This window comes from Panthera leo, chromosome E3 (genome assembly GCF_018350215.1).
Source record: "Panthera leo isolate Ple1 chromosome E3, P.leo_Ple1_pat1.1, whole genome shotgun sequence".
Classification (NCBI taxonomy): domain Eukaryota; kingdom Metazoa; phylum Chordata; class Mammalia; order Carnivora; family Felidae; genus Panthera; species Panthera leo.
In genome coordinates this window covers 5,230,712-5,245,289 of record NC_056694.1, presented here as the reverse complement: position 1 = coordinate 5,245,289, position 14,578 = coordinate 5,230,712, and the positions used below count along the sequence as shown (strand labels likewise).

At 46.1% G+C, this 14,578-nt stretch overlaps 1 protein-coding gene across 1 annotated transcript; it reads left to right on the top strand.

The window, feature by feature from the left end:
* The first annotated feature begins 457 nt into the window (after positions 1-457).
* Positions 458-4,041, top strand: LOC122210166 (oncomodulin). Its single transcript, XM_042922686.1, has 4 exons — positions 458-562; positions 1,246-1,378; positions 1,817-1,926; positions 3,819-4,041. Exons 1-4 carry the CDS (start codon positions 502-504, stop codon positions 3,842-3,844), a joined length of 330 nt encoding a protein of 109 aa, XP_042778620.1. The 5' UTR covers positions 458-501; the 3' UTR covers positions 3,845-4,041.
* Positions 4,042-14,578: the final 10,537 nt, after the last annotated feature.

Below are 14,578 nucleotides of genomic sequence, written 5' to 3'. Positions count from 1 at the left end.
TTGACCTCTGGCAGTTGGCTTTTTCGTGACTCTGATTCGCATCCTTCGGGATAGATAGCATCTTTTCCACCAAAGGTCTCCAAGGAGGCCAAGCTGTGAGAGGAATTGGTAGCACTGTATTTGCAGGCTGGTCTAGCAAACTGCCACTGCCTTTGTAACGTGATTTACTTCTGAACGTTTTGTAGACGGCTACATGAATGGTTGATTGTGCAAATACAGTTTTTGCAAGAAAACGGGATCAAGTCATTCTTTAAGTTGTATTTTTTTTAAATTTTGTCTTTGAAGAACGTTCAGGAGACAAAGGGGGCTGGGATCCTTCCCGCTTATGGTTTTTATGTGGGTGTTCTGTCCCATCACTTAATACAACGGCACGCTTATCACATTTTAAACCTTCCCCACAAAGACAGTTTCAGGGGCCTGGGAAGGGGTCGTGCTCCTGGACGTGCGTGTTCCCGCTTGCCATTTACCACATCTCATGTGTTCTGTGTGAACAGGTGGAAAATGAGCATCACAGACGTCCTTAGTGCTGACGACATTGCCGCAGCCCTGCAGGAGTGCCAAGGTAAAAGGAGAGTGAGGCAGGGGTGCGTATTTCCCACGTAGTCACGCCTCCAGCAAAGCCACGGAAATTAAAAATGTGAACATTTGAAAATTCGTGGGATCAGAGAATAAAACGGTCCTCAACCAAAGAACTAAAATTATAGAGATACGAGAGCTGAGCATATGGTTACATTTCCGTAAGGCCAAAGGAATGTACTAAAAGTGAAAAAAAAAAAAAAAAAAAGGAAGAAGCCTGTGGATGCCTGATGGAACCCAGTGACTGCGTTTCGCCCCACCAGTTAGACCAGTGCCTCTTGGCCACACAGCCTGTAGAAAGGGAGGGGGGGCGGCCCAGAGGAGAGGGACAAGAGATGGGTAAAAGCAAGTGGACAGGTAAAGTGGGGAGGGACACAGGAGATGCCATCACCAAGCTGCCCAGTCTTGGCTGCCTCGAAATCTTGCACCAGTCATAGCCCCCTCTTTGTCTTTGTTTTTTTATCTATTTGTTTGTTTGTTCCAAGTCTTTATTTAAATTCTAGTCAGTTAACATAGGCTTTGTCTTTTGGTAAAAGTTGAGAGCAGAGCGTCTTTGTAGCTCAATGATGGCCCGAGGAGGGTTTTTGATGACCTATGTTTTCAGCACCTTGGCCCCAATACGGAAGGTGATCCGGTGAGCCTGAGAATAACCCTCTCTCTGTTCTTCAGACCCAGATACTTTTGAACCCCAAAAATTCTTCCAGACATCGGGCCTCTCCAAGATGTCGGCCAGTCAGGTGAAGGATGTTTTTCGGTTCATAGACAATGACCAGAGTGGGTATCTGGATGAAGAAGAGCTTAAGTAAGTTTTACCCTAAAGAGAGAGAGAGAGTGGTGTGTGTGTGTGTGTGTGTGTGTGTGCACGCACGCGCAGGGGAGGGGCAGAGAAAGAGGGAGGGAGAGAGAACCCCAAGCGAGCTCCATACTGTCAACACACAACCCAACGAGGGGCTCGAACTCATGAACCCATGAGACTGTGACCTGAGCCGAAATCAAGAGTCAGATGCTTAACCGACTGAGCCCCCCAGGCACCCCTGGAAAGAAGAAGAAGAAGAAAGAAAAACTTTTAAAAACAAAATGCCCACTGTTAGTTTCTACAAGGAAGGCGAGTTTGGCTTGCAAAGACCTTTGAATATCACAGTTGCTGGGAACGGATGATTTGCTTCAAGAGGAAAAGAGAGGGTTAGCACAGACGTGTGTGGTCTTTCAGAAAAGTTCCATAATCTTTATTGCCCTGCAGGTTTTTCCTCCAGAAGTTTGAGAGCAGCGCTAGAGAGCTGACAGAGTCAGAAACCAAGTCCTTGATGGCGGCTGCAGATAATGACGGTGACGGGAAAATCGGGGCTGACGGTATGTTCACACCTGTACACGGCACAAAAGAATTAGCTCCTGAAGCAACCCGGGGGATTGGGCCATGAGATCGGGCAGATGTGGTTAGTTAAAATCTCTCTTTCTTAACCTTGCTGCGCTTCAGTCTTGTCATCTGTAAAATGGGCCTAATGCGAGGATACAAATGATATATGTAGAGACTAGCGTGATGCCTGGGGATGTATCGTAGAAGCTGGTCCTGTGAGTCACTCACTATCTATGACCCAAAAAATAGCCTTCACTTGACCAGGGGACTAGCTATTGCCTGGCTAATGATTTGCAAGATGCCCAATGCAAATTGGAAATAATATAAGGAATTGCCACTGCTGGGATTTGAGCCCCTCTGAATGAGGGAAGGATTGACATTCTCAAGTGTGTCTCATGTCAAAATGTCTATTTTTTTTAATGTTTATTTAGTTAGTTTTAATGTTTAGTTATTATTAAGAGACAGAGAAAGAGCATGAGCATGGGAGGGGCAGAGGGGGAGACACAGAATCCGAAACAGGCTCCAGGCTCTGAGACGTCAGCACAGAGCCTGACGCGGGGCTCGGACTCACAAACCGCGAGATCATGACCTGAGCTGACGTCGGACGCTGAACCGACTGAGCCACTCAGGCGCCCCCAAAATGTCTATTGACTTGCATAGGAAAGCCTCTTAGCTTTCAAGGGGTTAAACAAACACATTTTCTTGGACAGTAGCCCAAGTGGACAATAGTAGAGAATAGATCAAACGTCATGTACGGGGTCTTCTGTGTGCAGAGCCCTATATTCAGAGTTTAGTATAGCTACATGGCTGGAGGATTATTTTAATCCGATTCAGTCATGTTGCTTACACGCTTCTTAGCTACACTGTGCATGCCAACTCGGGAGAATTTATGCCTGGTCTTTATGGCGGTACTAATTGGAAATTAAAAATTCTCATTTTAAAATCCTGTCCAAATGATACCACTGTAACTTACTATGCAGGAGTTAATGTAGCTTCTATAGATAGTTCAGAACAAGAGTTTAGGTAAAAGAAGATGGATTTATTTAAATCTAACCACGGAAAAATTCCAAATAGGCGAAGCATACCAAGAACTGTAAAGCAAATCTCCGCTTTTCGACTCCAATCAGTAGCAGCGACTCATCATTATTGTTACCATCATCATTGTCGTCTTTCTTTTAGTAACCTAAGCTCTTGAGGGTAAGGTTAGGGTTCAACAGAGAAAAGGGAGAAAAGGGAGTTCAAAGGCCCACTCTATGAATTGCTTCCTACGTCTGCAGAAAGGAGGAAGAAAACGAAGAAAACTCTCCTTCTCTATCTTAAAGTAGCCAGACAGAAAGTTGAGCGGCCCCGGATTGCGACAGGCCATTATACCAAATCCATGCATCGTCAGAGAGAAATGGCTGGGCTGACAAATTCTTTTCTTTTTTTTTTCAAGTTCACTTATTTATTTTGAGAGAGACAAAGCCAGCACAAGCAGGGGAGGGGCAGAGAGAGAGGGAGAATCTCAAGCAGGCTCCACGCTGTCAGCTCAGAGCAGGATGTGGGACTCGAACCCGTGAAACCGTGAGATCATGACCTGAGCCAAAATCAAGAGTCGGATGTTTAATCGGCTGAGCCACCCAGGTGCCCCTGGGCTGACAAGTTCTCATACGAGGGGCTCTGCTGCAGAGCTAAAGATGTTTGTTAGATTATGCAGGAAGATGGGACGCTCTAGACCTCCTGCACCTGCAGTCAGTGACACGTTTTTCCCCCTCCTTTTGTGCCCTTGAGAGGGGTGCCAAGCCCACCATCTGACAACCTCGTCTTCTGAGCTCTCACGGGCCACATGGCCTGTCTGTAAAATACCAAGCCATCTCCACTGACGTTTTCTCACCCTCTTCTGTTCTAGAATTCCAGGAAATGGTGCATTCTTAAAAGCCGCAGGCTGTGGAGATAGAGACAATCAGCCAGAAGGCCTCCAAAGCCCCTAGAAATGGGAAACCCACTACCTGCCCCTAATTTATGTATTCATTCCCCCGGATGTGCTTCTCCAATTTGCCCCCTGTTTTAGCGAGGTAACAAGGCAGTCACTCGTGAATTTTCGGTGGTCAGTACGCCCTGATGACTCCTGTAAGGCCCTTGGCAGACGATGCCTTTAAAATTCACCCAATAAAGATACGTTTCTCATCATCTGCTGATGTGTGGGTGTGTGTGTGTGTGTGGTGGTGGGTTTTTTTGTGGTTTTTTTGTTTTGTTTTATTTTTTTTGTTTTTTCTCAGCAAGGTAGGGGGATGAAAACAATCTGGGGACCGAGGCTTTTAGAAAGATTTCTGGTCCCATCAAGCTCTCAGCAAGTCACAATGGAGTGTACCAGCCATCAGAGAAAACAGGTTGGGTGGCGGGGCGGGGTGGGGGGGGGGAGTCACAAATGGCACTGTCAGGGCAGGATTTGGGTCAGGGAGTTATCAGAGTCTGAAATTAATATGAAGAGATTTATAAAGAGCGTAAAATCACTCTTATGTGTTTTCTGCTGCTGGGTGTTAGATCACCATAAGACAGCCTTAAAAGCAAACAGGACAGGACAGAAAACCAGTGTGCGACTGCAGTGCCCCAAAGCCAAGGAGACTTGCTGAGCCGGTGGGCACAAGCAGACCCGTTTTCAAGCCTGCCTTAGTCTGTTTGTTTGTTCTTAGAAAAGCAAGGTATCTGAGACCCGCCCGCTCTGACCCAGCCCCCTGCCACCTGCTCCTTGTCTTTCGCAGTCACTACTTTCCTGGCTGACCCTGGAGCTGAGGACTTCAAGACAGGGGAGCTGAGGCATTTTCCTGGGAGCCTGCTGAAAGGCTCCCACTTTTCACTGCACCCCCCAAGCTCATGAGGCCCTGGGCTCTCCTGGATTGCTTCCATCACACCACGTAGCTTAGCGAGTTTTGAATCCGTTTTTTCAAGGGCCGCGTTAGGGCAGCTTTTCAAAGCGTGAGGTGTATACGAGGGGGCCTCTAGGTGACTTGAGGAGGCCAGGGATCAACATTTGTATTTTCATAACTACGTATTTATTTTCATATGCATTCGGAAAAACATTCAACCAGCACAAGCACGTGATGTCTATAGCGCTGCGTTAGACTGAGGCTAAAGGGAACATCAGAGATTTCAAAGTGCCTCAATTGGAAGAACAATCAAGGAATATTAGAGGTGGTATCTTGAGGGACAAAGCCCTTAAATGGCACTCCTGTTCCCTCTTCACGCCCCGGTCTTCCTGGCAGGAATCTGGCGGGTGAGGCTCTCCCCACCTCCGCTTCCCCTCCGTGTGTGCAAATGTCTCCCAGGTGCATCGGGGAATCGCTCAAAAGAGAGACATCAAGAGGGCCTTTTCGACCAATACTGATAAACCTCGGAGCTTTGATTCTTCAAACGATCCACATGGTGCCTTCGTCTCCATGCGGCGCCTTCTTTTACTTCACTTGGCTCCATTAGCCTTTCCCAGCTAATGGTTCTCTATCCCAGCCACAACTCTAAATACCTCAGAGTGAGCCTGCGACACTCTTCCAGGAGGCTCTGGCCACCATACGCCTCCGAGAAGCCAGGTACATGATGATGCTTTAAAATAAAGGTTATGAGCTATTAGTTGACTAAGCAATCCATCACCCGCTGGAGCTGTGAAGGCAACATCACCCTAATCTAGGTGAAGATCGTGGGTTTATTTCTTTTCTCTCCCTCAGGAGGGCGTCTGTCTAGGGATAATGACTGGAGGGGTTATATGGAGCACCCAGGGGCCACTGTGCACTGGGTCATGATGATATCCTGCCTTGGGGAAGATACTCAGAAGACGGATGTCTATGCAAGGAAAATTGCCACACATTTTCCGCGGATAGAATTATGGTTGGTTATTCATGAATTTTATTCATTCAACTGTTTCAAAGTGACAAGTCCAATTATGCTTGCCCAATGCAGATACATTGCTCTTCCCTTGTTCCAACTCAGTTTTAGGAGCTTAATTTCAGAGTCTCCATCAAATAGATAATAAGTAGCAATCATAAGGAGCCATCTCTCTGTATTTAACAACCAAAAAGTGTTGGGTGGTGGTATGCTTAAATAAAACAATCTTGTCTTTACTCATATCAATTTTTAATTATGTTGTTTGGATTTTGATTAATTACATTGTTGGGAGGAGGAACTCCATCTCTGAATTCAGGTAACAACTCTGGGCATTTGAATGTATTTGTTAATTAGTGATTTTTATTTTCTGAGTTAAAATTTTTTTTTAATTTTTATTTATTTTTGAGAGAGAGAGAGAGAGAGAGAGACAGAGAGAGAGACAGAGCGTGAGCGGGGGAGGGGCAGAGAGAGAGAGAAACAGAGAGACACAGAATCAGAAGCAGGCTCCAGGCTCTGAGCTGTCAGCACGGAGCCTGATGTGGGGCTCGAACCCACAAACTGTGAGATCATGACCCGAGCCGAAGTCAGATGCCCAACTGACTGAGCCACCAGGCACCCCCAAAGCAATTCATTTTAAAATGAGTCATATTTAATATGCACCTCACCAAAGAAGAGAGAAACGGTACATAGCAAAATGTTCACACTGGTTATCTCCAGCTGGAAGGATTATACAACAATGCGATAAGACTGAAGCCTTTTAAGAAATGGAGCATAGTAACTAGAGAAATGAAAAACAGATGTAGAATTCACCCAATTTTTGTCACTGAGCCAAAGTAACAAATTTTGATTTTAAAAAACTTTCACGCCAAAGATGTACCCCACACGCGAATGAATGAAAGCCCTGCATACTATTCTGTTCCTGAAATTTCTACTCATTCCTTTGGACTCATTTGTATTTTTACATACTGAGGAAAGATTTTAAATATAACATACCCGGAGTCGAATCAAAAGTGGAAAAAAAAAATCCTAAAATTGTAACAATCCAGAAAAGAAATTGACAAGTACGTAAAAAACTTTATTTTTGTGCTTGCTTTCTTGATTTTTAACTAATTTGCAGGTGACCACCAACCTACCTCAAGAGAGTAGTAGGATGATGTATTTCAACTTTGAAATGAGTGCATGATAGGTTACAGAAGACTGTTTTCCTAATTGCTTCTAAAATAGGGCTGCGGAAGTGGTTTTAATTTGGACTTTTTTTTTTTTTTTAATGTTTACTCATTTTTGAGAGACAGAGACAGAGCACGAGTGGGGGAGGGGCAGAGAGAGAAGGAGACAGAATTCGAAGCAGGCTCCAGGCTCCAGGCTCCAAGCTGTCAGCACAGAGCCTGATGCGGGGCTTGAACTCACGAACCTCCAGATGGCCAGAGTCCGTCACCCAACTGACTGAGCCGCCCAGGTGCCCCTAATTTGGATTACTTTTAACTGTAATTTTGACTTACAGTTTGGTGGCGTAGTTTATCATTTAATGGAACATGATCTGAAAGCCAGTCCCCTGAATGTGCTTAACTGTTGAGGCTAACAATAAAGAATTGCCAAAACACTGCAAACATTATTGGGTGTTTTGCTGCAGCATCTGGACATTACAAAATATATTAATTTTTAAGTATACAGGTTTTCACCAAAGTTATCCCCAGCTCAGAAACAAAGCCTAGGAAAACAGCAAGGATGTGAAGGCATCGTCTGTTTGTTCAGGTTTGCAAAGCACAGAGTTCATTCTGTGTGATGATGCAGTTTGCTTTTGTGTAATGAGTACTCGGGAATCCATTTTCAAGCAAAAACCTATCTTATCTCTCTCCTGCTAATGTGAAGGCATAGGATTACTTTGCAAACACTGAAGACAACAGATGAAATTGGAAGCGCCAGGCTCGTTTCCACCTGGCCTGTTAACTTAGTCACTGGGAGGATTACTCTTCTTACATGAGGTTTAAACCGGCTTCAAAAAGAGTCCGCTTTTCCCGGTAAGGAGTAGATTCTGAATCCCTAGGAGTGCTACAATGAAGGTAAATACATGCATTCACATCCTTAAATTATTTTTAAGTTGTGAAATATTTCAAACACGAAGATGGGAATATGCGACAACATGACCCACCTGTGCGCCTCCCCCCTCCCTCGCTTTTTCAAGCGAAGAGGCAGCCATAGTATTTAGGCTCCAGAAGTCAGCACGGGTGGTCATTTATCCGCTGGCTCCTCTCCGTGGTGTGGGGTCTTCCTTTAGCTCCCAGCTCCGGGGGTGTCTTTCCTGCTGTGACAAACTTTACCAGCTGTTCCTGGGGGAGCCCCCCCCACCCGCCGGGCATCCGAGCCGGAGGCAGGGAGAGACTGATGCAAGTTCCAGTCTGTTCTCTCGGGGGCCAGCTTGTCCTCGCTCTCCCCCATTCTCCCTACCCAGCTTCCTGGCTGCAGACTCCAAACTTCAGCATCCACGGAGGCAGTCGCCTTACAGACTGTTTAACCGGCTCTCGCTAGCACCTGTAGAAGAGACAGGCCTATACAGGTAGTTCCTGCCCCTCAAAAGTTCAAGTTACGCCGCCTCACTTTTACAATAAGACCTGCATTAGTACGTGGTTTCACTAAGTGAAAGAAAGCCAAAGTCGCTTTCGCTTTGACAAAGAAAGGGGAAACCCAAAAAGAGCGTTCTGCGTTGCTTTTGCCGAGAGAGCTATTACAGAGGCAGGACGGATCTTCTGTATACTTCAGCTCAAAGTCTGGACCCTTTAGCAGCCTCTCCCCGTATCCCTCGCTCCCTAATCCCTGGCTACCACCGTTCTACTCCCTTTCTATGAGGTTTTGTTTGTTTTCTAAGATTGCATATGTAAACGATGGCATGCAGTATTTGGTTTATTTCACTTAGCATCATACCCTTCTGGTTCATCCATGTTGTCCTAAACCACAGGATTTCCTTTCTTTCTCACGGTGGAATAATGTTCTATCGTATACACCTGTGCCACATGTTGTCTATTCATTCTTCCGTTGGGTTGTTTCTCTACCTTGGCTATTGAGAATAATGTCACAATGAAGACGGAGTGTAGAGATCTCTAGATAAGGATTTCATTTCCCCTGGATATGTTCCCAGAAGTGGGATCGCTGGTTCATATGGTAGTTCTATTTTTAATTTTTCCCAGTACCCTCCAAACTGTTTTCCATAGTGGCTGCACCAATTTACATTCCCATCATCAGTGTACAAGGGTTCCCTTTTCTCCGTGTTCTGGACAGCTTTTTTTAAATTTTTTGTCCTTTAGAAAAACCGACCTTGGGGTGCCTGGGTGGCTCAGTCGGTTGAGCGTCTGACTTCAGCTCAGGTCATGATCTCACTGTCCGTGAGTCTGAGCCCCGTGTGGGGCTCTGTGCTGACAGCTCAGAGCCTGGAGCCTGTTTCAGATTCTGTGTCTCCCTCTCTCTCTGCCCCTCCCCTGCTCATGGTCTCTCTCTCTCTCTCTCTCTCTCTCTCTGTCAAAAATAAATAAACATTTAAAAAAAATTAAAAAGAAAAGAAAAGAAAAACTGACCTAACAGGTGTGAGGTGACATCTCTTTGCGGTTTGGATTTGCATTTGCCTGATGATTGATTACTGATGTCGTGCATGTTTTCACGTACCTTTGACCTTTTTCTTTGGACAAATGTCTATTTGGACAAATGTCTATTTGGACACATGTCTTGGCCCATTTTTCAGTTGGGTTGTTTGAGTCTTTTTGTATTGAGTTGCATGAGTTCCTTGATATTTTTCGTATTCACCCTTATCAGATATGTGGTTTGCAGGTATTTTCTCCACTTGTTTGTTTTTGCTCTGGTTGCTTTTGCTTTCGGTGTCAGATCTAAAAAATCATTGCTGAGACCAATGTCAAGGCGCTTAACCTGTTTTTCTTCTAGGAGTTTTACTGTTTCCGTCTTTACATCCAAGTTAAGTCTTTAATTTTGCATTCAAGTTTTAATCCATTTTGAGTTGATTTTTGTGTCTGATATAAAATAGATCTAGTTTAATTCTTTTGTGTGGGGCTATCCTGCTTCCCCATCACTGTTTACTGGAGAGACTGTACTATCCCCATCGTATATTCCTGGCTCCTTTGCTGCAAATTAATTGACCATATATGGGTTTATGTCTGGGCTCTCAGTTCTGTTCCATTTGATCCATGTGTCTGTTTTATGCCAATACTAGACTGTTTTGATTACTACAGCTTTTTAAAATCATTTGAAACAAACTTTGGAATACAGTTTAAATTCTCTAATTGGTCTGTTCAGATTTGCTATTTCTTCATCATTTAGTCTTAGGTTATAACGTTTCTAGCAACTTTTCCATTTCTTTTTTTTTTTTTTCATCTATTTATTTTTGAGAGACAGAGCATGAGTGGGGAGGGGCAGAGAGAGAAGGAAACAGAATCCAAAGCAGGCTCCAGGCTCTGAGCTGTCAGCACAGAGCCCGACATGGGGCTCAAACCCATGAACTGTGAGATCATGACCTGAGCCGAAGTTGGATGCTTAACTGACTGAGCCACCCAGGCGTCCCTTTATTTCCATTTTTATTTCTCCTTTGACCCAGTGGTTCCTCAGGACCATGTTGTTTAATCACCTATTTGGGAATTTTCCAGTCTTCTTGTAGCTGATTTCTCGTTTCAATGTCCTTTGTGGTCAGAGAAGATGCTTGATAGGATTTTAACCTTTTTAATTTTGTTAAGATTTGTTTTGTGCTCTGGGGCACCTGGGTGGCTCAATTGGTTAAGCATCCGAGTCTTGATTTTGGGTCAGATCATGATCCCGAGGTTTGTGAGGTTGAGCCCCAACTTGGGCTCTGTGCTGACAGCATGTGGCCTGCTTCGGATTCTGTGTCTCCCTCTCTCTTTGTCTCTCCTCTGTGTGTGCCTCTCTGTCTCTCTCTCTCTCTCAAAATAAACATTAAAAAGAAAACTTGTTTTGTGCTCTAACGTGATCTATCATGTTAGAAAATGTGTGGGCTTGCGAAGAATGAGAATTCTGCTCTTGGATGGCATGTTCTATAAATGTTTGTTGGAGACATTTGCTTTAACTTGTGCTTTATGTCCGATGTTTCCTTCTTGATCCTCTGGAGGGGGGATGAGTGAACTCAAAGATGGGCAGTGGAATTCATCCAGAGGAACCAGCTCTCTCTCTGAGCCGAGCCCAAGAGTATAGCCACTGGAGGGCGCCCTTGGCCTATGTTTGCTATGGTGCTGTGGGGCTCATGTGTGTCTGTTGGCTATCAGAACCAGGTAATTTGGGGGCCTATCTCTTGGGGAGTGCCTGTAAATGTTGGGGCACCATATGTGTGGATAAGCTCCTTCCAGAGAGATACCGGGAGACGTGGTTTTATTCTTGAAGTGAACCAGAGGGAGAAATCCGGTGTGTTACCAACCAGCTATTTTGAGCTCCAGGAAGGATTGCAGCCAGCCCCTAAATGTGTGCTAAATTAGAAGCCAGACCCTCAGGCAGCAGCTTGCAAAGTAACAGTCAAATCCCTTCCAGGGAAAGACTGATAGGCATTTTGCCTGCTCCCCCTGCACTGAGCTTTGGGGGGATAGCCTTGGTGAGTGCTCCGGGGCTCATTAAGATCTGCTTCTTTGTTTCTTATAGTCCTGTGGGTCTAGTAACAGCATGGGCTTTCAAAGTTAGATGTTTTGGGGGTAGGGCTGCAGATGGGAGTCTTAAAAGTTGGGGTACTAAATGTGTAGTCCAAACCCAGTTAGAGGCTAGGAGTTGAGGGTTCCGTCCTAACTGTGCCGGGGTGGGGGTTGTAGCTGGTGAGAGTGTGTCTCAGCCTTTCCTACCCATTTGACTTGGATATTTCCTCTTTCGACTGGTGTGTGGGAGTCACTCAGCTGGTTACTGGGTTTCTTCTCTCAGAAGGAATTGCTCTGTGTAGCTGTATATTCAGTGTTGTGGGAGGGGAGACGTTCAGGGGCCTCTGTGTGGGTTCCTCTCTGTGAGTTCCCCAATTATTTGTGCAAAAGGTCTAATCTTTTTAATGTTTATTTGAGAGAGAGAGAGAGAGAGAGAGAGAGAGAATGAATGAGCAGGGGAGGGGCAGAGAGAGGGAGACACAGAATCCGAAGCAGGCTCCAGGCTCGAAGCTGTCAGCACAGAGCCCGATGTGGGGCTTGAACTCACGAACTGTGAGATCATGACCTGAACCGAAGTCTGATGCTTAACTGACTGAGCCACCCAGGTGCCCCCAAAAGATGTAATCTTCTATTTCTGTAACTGAACTTAGTTTGGACTCCCCATCATGCAGGTGATAGAATAATCCAGAATTAAGTCAGGCAGTTTGGCCTCCTTCTCTCCCTTCGACCACTAAGTCCTCCTCATTCCTCTCTAGTCTTGTGGCCTTGACCTACCCCTCAAGGCCACAGCTACTTCCACTTGGTCCTGACCTTAAGGCCTCTCGGGTCTGGCTTTCTCTGGATTCTGTATATTAGTATTTGGGTACGTCCTGCGCCAAGTACAGCCTACTGCCTGGACGCTCATGAGGATATGGTACAGCCGCAGCACCATGCTTGACGCAGAGGGAAACTACAAGGCTTGCTACCTCCAGGCTTCACAAGGAAGCAAGGACACACCCTCTCCACTCTGCAGTCTCCAACATACCTAGGTGTCCATCCTCCCCATTCCACCCCCGGCACCCAGGTCTGCCCTCCGACAGTGAGAGAGGGGGCTGCCAATATCCACGCTGTTTTGCTTCCTTGCCTTTTGAAACTGAGAAAGCACTTTGATTTCTGAAGTTTTGTTGGTTTCCTTTTGGTTTTGTATCCTTTCTTTCCCGTGGCAATTATTTCAATTAGCTGAATGCGTGCAGAGGAGGCAAAGCATACAAGGAAGTAGGAGTGTGCCGGGAAGAAAGCTTGACTAACACTGTTAAGTGCCCTCTGCCACATTTATATAGTACTTTGTACTTTACAAGGTGTTCTCATTTGTATCATCCAGTGTAATTCTGCAGTAACCCTGTGAGGCAGGTACCGACCTTATTTTGCCAAGGGGGAAACGGAGATTAAAGAAGTGATGAGTCAAAGGTCATTCAACTGGGAAATGCCGAAACCCAGAACTAAAATTCAGGGGTTCCAACTTAAGCCCTGGGCTCTTTCTACTACTTTTCCCAGAAGTATGTACTCAGAGACAAAGGAGGGACTTCTTTCACCTGGAGTATTCAAAGTATTCCTCAAGTCGCAGGGACCTAGGCAGGTGCTTTAGGGTCTCTAAGGGAGATGGGAATGATGGGAAGCAAGTAGAAAAAAAGGGGTGCTTTTAGGCCTCAGTCATACCCCTGGGGCTCTCATTCAACCACGGAAGCCCTGCATCTATTTTATGTATTAGAAGTCCCCAGAGACTTGGGGGGACAAAAGAAGGGAGGAAGGGGGTTCTACTATTAAATACTCATAAATTATTGCTTTAGTACCAAAACACTATTATCTAATGGAGAATTTCATCCACTGGAGTAAGCTAGTTGGGAAAGTCTTTGAAGAGCAAGTAATAATCATTTTGTTAAATAATGATGAAGTATTGAGTACTATTGGCAAATCCATAGTCGCACTGACTTCTCAAAGCAAAATTCCTATCAGTTAAGCATTTACTGTCAGTCATTTTATTTTGTAATTATTTTTTAAAAAGCGTGAGCGAGCAAGGGAGGGGCAGAGAGAGTGAGAGAGGGAGCATCTTCAGCAGTCTCCACACTCAGCAGCGAGTCCCACACGGGGCTCCATCCCCGGACCCTGTGATCGTGACCTGAGCGAAATCAAGAGTCCCGATGCTGAACGGACTGTGCCGCCCAGGCGCCCCATTAGACATTTTACAAATACGAACTAGAGTCTGGAGAAAGGCTAGGTGATCGGTCCAAGGTTTCACACCCTGCGAGCGACGGGGCTAGGATTAAGTACCCAGATCTATCTCATGTCCAAATTCCGATGCATCTCGCTCCTAAACATGAAGATCTATTCTTCCAGACTGAATAAGAGGTCCCGTTTCTAAACTTCATCTGTGACAAATGAAACGACCTTAAAGCAAGGTCGTCTTGAACTTGCAAAGCGATCCGCTGAGCGGGTTTGAACTCCAAATGCCAGAAGCTAGAAGTAACGAGCTGTTCCAATCATGTCCCAATGCAGAGCTCAAAAGCAGGGGAGTCCTCAAAGCTAAGGCAGGACGATACCCTGTTGGCCAAGGTCCGGGATCAGGCACTCCGCGGAGAAGGCCGCGTTCTGGTCCTGCTTGGACCGCACACACTACGCCTCGCGGAGCCCGGCGCCTTCACATCTGCGCGCAATCTTCCAAGCCTGAGCCTGGGGAATTGCGGTGAGGCGCAAACCCCGTCGGGTTGGTTTGATCCACCGGCCACCTGCGGTCTCTCAAACGGGGATTAAGAAAACCCAGAAATGCCAGGACGGACCCTGTAGATGATGGAAGTGGGCCAGTCGCCCCAGCTGAACGCCCGTCCGCCCCTACACGCGTTTCTTTCACCGCAGAAGCTTCCTTTGCGCCTTCACCTACTTCTAGAAAACTATGCCGGTTCTATTTTTTCTTCAACTACGCGGCCCTCGCCTTCCGCCAGGGCAGACATCTGGGCGCAAACAGTTTCGCTTTCATCTTAACTCAAAAAAAGAGAAACACCTGCCCAGCAAACAAGGGGGAACCAATCCTCACGGGCGCTCGCCAGAAGGGGCCGTTGGGCGGCGGGTTCTTTTTCCGGGCCGGCGGCGACCACTTCCGGGGCGGCCGCGAGCGAGGCGGAAGTGCGGTCTC